The sequence below is a fragment of the Anoplophora glabripennis genome, unplaced genomic scaffold, assembly GCF_000390285.2.
Source record: "Anoplophora glabripennis isolate ALB-LARVAE unplaced genomic scaffold, Agla_2.0 scaffold83, whole genome shotgun sequence".
Taxonomy (NCBI): domain Eukaryota; kingdom Metazoa; phylum Arthropoda; class Insecta; order Coleoptera; family Cerambycidae; genus Anoplophora; species Anoplophora glabripennis.
In genome coordinates, this window is record NW_019416211.1 from 271761 (window position 1) to 279210 (window position 7450).

The following is a 7450-nucleotide window of genomic DNA, read 5'->3' on the forward strand; positions in this document are numbered from 1 at the left end:
TTTTTTACGTAAGTAACTACAAACTTTTATTTTATTTTATTTTATTGCATCCAATAGAAAAACAAGAAATAAATCGAAAACGGTTAAATTTATCGACATAAAACAAGTATCCCTTATTTGTGAAAAATAGATAGGAGAACAATATTTTTCTATTAAAACTTTCGTACACACACTGATAAAAAAGTTATAACCAGTTTTTATCAACCAAGAGTACATTTCGTAGCGCCCTCTAGCGTCTACAGCAAAATTAAGTACGGATTCGTTTTTCTCGTCCCAGAAAACCCCCTAATCCAAATTTTCAAAAGAATCTTTTGAAAACTTTCTAAGAATTTTAAGAATTTCGAATTCAAAATTTCAACTTTAACGCCCTGTAACTTTTTTATTAGCCACAAATGGACCAAGGTAAGTTTGGCTTAATCGCATTATTTTGATGTAAGGAATCTACTCTTGCTCTGTGTCCCATTAATTTCGAACACACTATATAAATAATATTTCTCCCATTGCATTTTATTTTCATTTGATCTAAAACCGTTAATTTATTCTTCACTATAAACACAGAAGGACATTAATTTGAAAGTAATGACCACTGCGCGAGCGCTTCTCGTCACGGTAAGAAAAACCGGATATTAAAATAAGTAATTACTCAAATTAGTATTCGGTTCACTATCAATTAAAACGACCGTCCCTAAAAACTATTGACTGGCATAAACTTTTATTATACCTGTCGTGTACATGAAAAGTATATTTGGCGCTGCATATAAAACACAACCGTTGAATTGTAAATACGCTCAGTAAGTTTTTTTTTCATCGACGGCGTATCTTTAGTATTCAACGTAAGTAAAGAGACTTCGAACATATGGTCGCTACCGAAAGAATCAGTCAGTGACGTTCTTGTTTGGATGCAATTACCATTAAAATAAAATTATATGTCACTTAAGGATAATATTATTATGGAGCGCATACCGAGTGAAGTGGATTTCAGACCGTTTACATTTTTTTACTCTCGTTTGTTTATTACCACATTTAAAAACATAAATGAAAAAAAAAGTGATAATAATTAGGTATTTACAGTTCGTAAACATCAAGAATACTTGTACAGTAAATTATATTTGTTCTAAATACTAATATGAATAAAAAATACTTTCAAACAATTCGACGGAAAGTGCCATACAATTTTAAACGATTTTCAATGTATTTTCAAGTATTTACTTATTATGCAAATCTAGACTGATGTGAATTAATATTGTGTTATACAGGGTGTAAATAAATAAGTGCGACAAAATTCAGGGGGAGATTCCCTGTCGAAAAGTAAGGTGGATATTTCATATAAAAAAAATCTTATTTAAACATCGATTTACAACCTTTAAAGAAAAAAGTAGTTTTTAATTTTTTTCTGAAATATCGAAAAAAGTAACAGACATGAAACTAAGTAGACGTTTTCCGCTATCGAGAAGTTTTTTTAGATAGCCTCATTCATTCTAAATTATTGTAATTTGTTTTGTAAAATTAACGGTTTCGGAGTAAAAATATTATTTAAAATCAATTACAGGGCATGACTGGGGTAGAAATTTTATCGAACTGTAATTTTCTAGTAGGCGACTGTCACTTTGATATTTTGTAATAGCAACTTAATTGTTATAATTCAATAATTTTATTAAATATATGACAAAGCAAACTATTATAAATTATTAGAAACTAATAGAAATTAAATGTTGAATGTTTGTTTCTTCATATATTTAATAAAATTATTGCATTAATTAGAACAATTAGGTATGTTGCCAATACAAAACGTCAGTGTGATAGCCGCCTACTAGATAAATTACAATTCGATGTAATTTCTACCATTTGCCAGTCATGCTGTGTAATGATTTTAAATAAATTTTTTGCTCAGAAATCGTTTATTTTACGAAAAAATTTCAAGAGAACTTTTTTTAGAATAATTTAGGATATTTTAAATGATAAGATATTAATAAGAAAAAAGGTTACGTATGAAACAAATCTTAGGAATGGCTTTTTCTGCCACTCAGAATCGTAGGGAAAAATCGACAAATTGTTCTCTTCTCGATATCAGAAAAAGTTTCAGAAACATATTAAAAACTAATTTTTTTTTGGCAGCAGTTGTATCTTCACACGAGATGTTCAAATGAGATTTTTTTATATAAAAGACCCACCTTATTTTTTAGCAGTGTTGAATTTTTTCGCACTTATTTATTTACACCCTGTATACAAAAAGAAACTAAATTGAAATGGGTAATGGCAGTAAAACTATGCTTATAAGTTAGGAAATAAAAAATGATAATGTAATGTAGGGACACATATAAGGCGCAATAAAAGCAACCTAACTAACAATTTCTTTCATGCATCACTGACACACCTAGTCATCCTATTTTATGGCACTTATGTTTTTCAGCATGTTGACTGAATTGTTTGAAGGTAATTCAATTCTGCGCAAAAACCGCTTCAATTTGCTTTAAACTTGCTAAATATTGAGTAAAAATACAAATGACATAGAATTGCATGAAAGAAAAGAGAAAACAACTCTATATTTCTTTATTGGAGATTATATTTTTTACATACAAATTATGTATAAAAATTGTAAACAAATGACAAATATTAAACATAAAATCAATTAAAATTAACTAATCTACTCTCATTTTAGAAATAAAATGTATTTTTATTAGCAATATTTGAGCATATTAAAAAGTTATTAGCGATTAATATCATAAACAATACATATCTAGGATTATATAATTAGTATTTGCAACTTATCCTTGAATATGCAAAACATTTATAAAAATTTGTTTATAAAATATTATTATTTATCCTTCTATGTAAATCAAACAACAACTTACACAAAAACTTATTTGGATTACCGAAGATTAAATAATTTAATTTTTGTAGAAATTCGTATCACAGAAGAAATATCTATTACAATTTTGAAAACATTGGAATATTAAAAGCGTAACGACAAGATTCATTGAAAACCGTTAAACTTCTAACAATATTTATATTGAATCTTTTCTGACATACGAGTGATACAATATGTATTTAGATCTACAGGGTCATTTTTTGATATACCGGGAGAGTCTAAAAAAATTACCTCACTCTGGTATGAGATTGCATTTATTTGTGAAGGTTCTACTTTTATTTATTTTCTTTGTAAAAGTATAAAATAGAATAGCACTAAAATATTTTTTCAAAAGTGTAGCCTGTTATAAAAATTATTTTACCTCCCAGTAAACTTAATAAACTTTCATATTTCATACCTTATGTAGTCTACCATTTTTGAAATATTTTATGAAATATTTGTGATTTTTTTAATTGTAGTCAATTAATTTTCCGCAATTTTGTGATTAGTTTGCAAACTGATGAGATAAACAGAACTATAAACTATGTAACTAGATTAGGAAAAATCCCTAAAGCGTAGCGTCATCAATATTAATGAGTCGTTTACAATGAACAGTAACAAACCGTTACGCCTACGCTCGAGATAATGCGACCGCTGATTTGGTTGAATAGAATCTCTTGAACATTTACTCCAATCACAGCTGTTGTAACAGAATGTTGTGTTTTAATGTAATCTTGATCTTATTAGTTTAATAATTTTTAATTTTACCGAAATTTAGTTGCCAACACGGAGGAAATAAAATTACTGTTCCAAACTACTATTTAAAGGCTTTAATGTGTCATGGTAATATTGAGAAACCCAACGACCTCAGAAAGAATAGACAGTGCATTGTCTTGGTTTGTTTTGTTCTATTGTAAATATTTTNAGGATAGCAAGCTAGTGCTAGTAAGCTAGCAAGCTAGCAACTCTAGCTCCATGTAAACAGAACTAACTTAGTTTTTAAGCTAGTAAGCTAGTGAGGAAGCGAGTAAGCTAGCATCTAAGCCAGGATAGTTTCAATAGGATGGGGTTCTACTTTTTGCGCTAGTAGCGTCTCCCACCACCGAGTTTACTGCCCTGGCTTTGCGTATTGGCTTCGTGTGGACGACGAAGATAGTACATGATCGGCTAGTATATGGTGAAAACGTTTTGTATTATCTACATATGTACACGATTCAGAAATGCCTAAATTAAATAATGAAGTTAATTTAAAATTCGGTCAATTATATCGTAATGAAGAATGTCTCTGGAATGCCACTATTCCCTGTTACAGAGACAAACAGATGCGTGATTCGTCGTTACAAAGAATTTGTACAGAATTAATGCAAATAGGTATAAAAATGAATATAAAAGATATAAAAAATAAAATAAAAAATTTAAGAGCCACTTATTGCCAAGAATTGTCAAAAATTGAGAAATCGACCAGGTCTGGAGCAGGAGCTAAAGATGAATATAAGCCTAAAATGAATTGGTTCGAGGAAATGCACAGTTTTATAAAAAACGTGCCAATGAAAAGAAAAACAACGGTAAGTTACATTCATCAATTTATTAATTAGCATTAATATATTTTAAGTACAGTTTGTTTGAAAAAAAGAGAGAATAAAAAACCTGATTTAATAAGGAAAACCTTTAACTTACTGTTAGTTATTGACGTTTTAAATTGGACTTCTCTAATAATTTATTACCTACTCTCTTTCTTTTTCAAACTGAATTTAGATTACTTTCAATGATTCAATGAATCATTGCTGATTGCCAAGGCACTGCACCTTCGTTAATAAAATAGTTTTTAAAAGTTTCCCTTTTCTGGACTGCTGAAATCGAGGGATGGTTACTTCCTTGTCGACATAAACTTTCTAAGGCTGTAGTTTCGATTCTCCAAGAACCAAGAGTAGTGGTTCCTGCTTCAATATCTTCCCTGTCGACATCACTGCTGGTTAGATACGTGTTTCGTTTTTCTTTTCGTAACCAATTATGTAAAGCACATGCTGCTAATACAATTTTATCCACTGTATCCACTTGGGTTGCAATAGGTTTTTGAAATATTCGAAATCGGCTTACTAATATTCCAAAAGCATTCTCTACTATGCGCCTGGCTCTGGATAATCGATAATTGAAAATTTTCTGTGCCAGTGTTAAATTGTCACCTGGGTAAGGTTTCATGATGTATGATTTTAACGGAAATGCAGCATCCGCAACAATCACTCCACCATTTGGTAAGAGATTATTCTCTAATTGATTATATATGGAGCAATTTCTAAATACACTTCCATCTGATGCCATTCCACACGCGCCGACATCAATATATCGAAAGCAATTGTCGTCATCTACTATTGCCATAAGAACAATACTGTATACTTTTTTATAATTAAAATATATACTGCCACTGTTGTCAGGAGCAATAATTTGAATATGTTTTCCATCAATGGCACCGTAGCATAATGGAAAGTTCCATCTGTTTTTAAATCCATTTTCTATTTCCGCCCATTCTTCAATATTACTTGGAATCTGTAAAAAAATATATTTGTAATATTGTAAGTATCTAGGTAGCCATTGTATTTTAAAAAGTTTTAGGACAGTCAAGAATCAGAAACAATAGACGAAGAGCCAGACAACAGAGGAACCGATATTGAAAATAGTGAAGACAATATTGATGTCAATATTGATAACAGTGAAGATGTTGCGGATTCAGAAAATTTGTTGGCACGGCCCTCCACATCTAGCAGTACATCGTCTAATATAACGAAACACAAAACGTCGGAAGTGTCAGCAGCACCAACTCCTAAAAGAAAAAGATTTGCGCAAGTGACGTCATTGGTTAAAGAAATAAGATCGATCAAGGAAGATTTAAAAAGTATTCCTGATGAGCATAATATAATACATAACATACCAGAGGAAAATGAGCATGACATATTTGGAAAATTTGTAGCAAGTCAACTGAAACAATTATCTATTAGACAGGCTATTTTGGCTCGGGATGAAATTAATGCTACATTATCTCGTGGTCGATTGCAAGATTTGAATAATGGAAATACAACATTTTCATTCCAGACACTTTGTGACAACTCTTCAGCTTCAGACTCAACCACGACAATTTATACTGTACCAGTGCCACTTCCATCAAATGACTCGATTTGCTCAACAATCGAATATCAAAAAAATTCTCACCAACAGAATGAAAATGAAATCAATTTTGATTCTTTACGTAATGAGAATAATGATGGGAATATTATTGTTACAGCATTTCGCGATGGATAATTTAAGTTAGGATTAGATATTATTTTTCATAATAATAAAAAAATATATAAAGTTAATACAAACCTTAATATTGTCTTTCAATGCCTTGTAGATTTCGACACATACTTCTGGTATAAATTTAGATATGGAAGACCTCGAAACACGATAAAAGTGACTGAGTCTCCTGTAACTGATACCAGAAGAAAGAAAATCTAAAGTGATCTCCAATTTTAATCTTGCTGGTAAAGCCTCTCTCATTGTAGTATGCATTCGTTGTATTTTGCTTGTCACAAGACACAACAGAACATCAAAAATAGCTGGCGACATTCGCAGAACACTCTTGTATTCACCTAGATCTTCACAACGAAGTTCTTCTAAAAGCAATGCAGAGGCTCCACGTTCATTCCTTTTTAAAATCCATGGTCTTGTCCAAATACGTTTTTCTAGGAACTCTTCTAATAATTGATCCAATGCAACTTGACACAATTTCCCAAGTAAATGTTTCAGTCTAATAATTGAGTTTCTTTTGCGTAAGTTGTTCATTTTTCTCCACGGTAACCAACAAAGATACTGGCTTTGGCTTAAAATTTCCAGCATCGTGTGTACCGCTCTAGCATTGTTGTTCCATGCCAGTATAGTAAGTCAGATTACTGGCTTGCTATCCTAGCTTGAAAAACTAGCCTCGTGTATACCGGCCATTAGGGGGCTGGCGGTCTAGTACAGTTGCAGAAAGTTATGTGGATGAATCTGTAGCTAACCAAATTAAAACCGCAAATATGATATCCTCAACAACTTTGCCATCGTCCTCCTGTACCAGTTCAAACGCTCTACCTCCTGCTGTTAACTTCACGGGATCTGACAGTGGACATGAAATAACATTTTCTAGTAATGAAATTTCAAATCATCAGGGAGGTCTCTTAAATATTTCGGTTAAATCCTATAATAAGTCAAATATTACCATTAATTTTAATAAATAATATATGATAAATTATTTAAATGTTATTGTTGTTAATTAATTGCCCTGTTGTTTCTATATAAGAATTTGTTCAACAAATATATTACTTAAATAAATATTTTGCTTTATTGAACGAGTGAGGGAAATGAGTGAGGGAAATGGGTGAGGGAAATGGAAGAGGGAAGTAGACGTAGGTAATGTGACACTTTCAAACCTTCAATGACATTAGTAATGTCAAAATTACAGGTATGGTTGTAAATAAAATACAATATCCCCAAAACATGCCTAATAAGGCGCTTAAAATTAATTAAATTAAATCCTGATGTTGCTACATGGGCCCGTCTACAGGTACTTTCAAACCGATTTTTTCAAGT

The 7450-nt window shown here is 31.1% G+C and overlaps 1 protein-coding gene across 1 annotated transcript; it reads left to right on the forward strand.

Annotated features, from left to right (window-relative positions):
* Positions 1-4170: 4170 nt before the first annotated feature.
* Positions 4171-6142, forward strand: LOC111691681. The gene is made up of 2 exons (XM_023454888.1): positions 4171-4413; positions 5459-6142. The coding sequence occupies exons 1-2, from the start codon at positions 4171-4173 to the stop codon at positions 6140-6142; spliced, it is 927 nt and encodes a 308-aa protein (XP_023310656.1).
* Positions 6143-7450: the final 1308 nt, after the last annotated feature.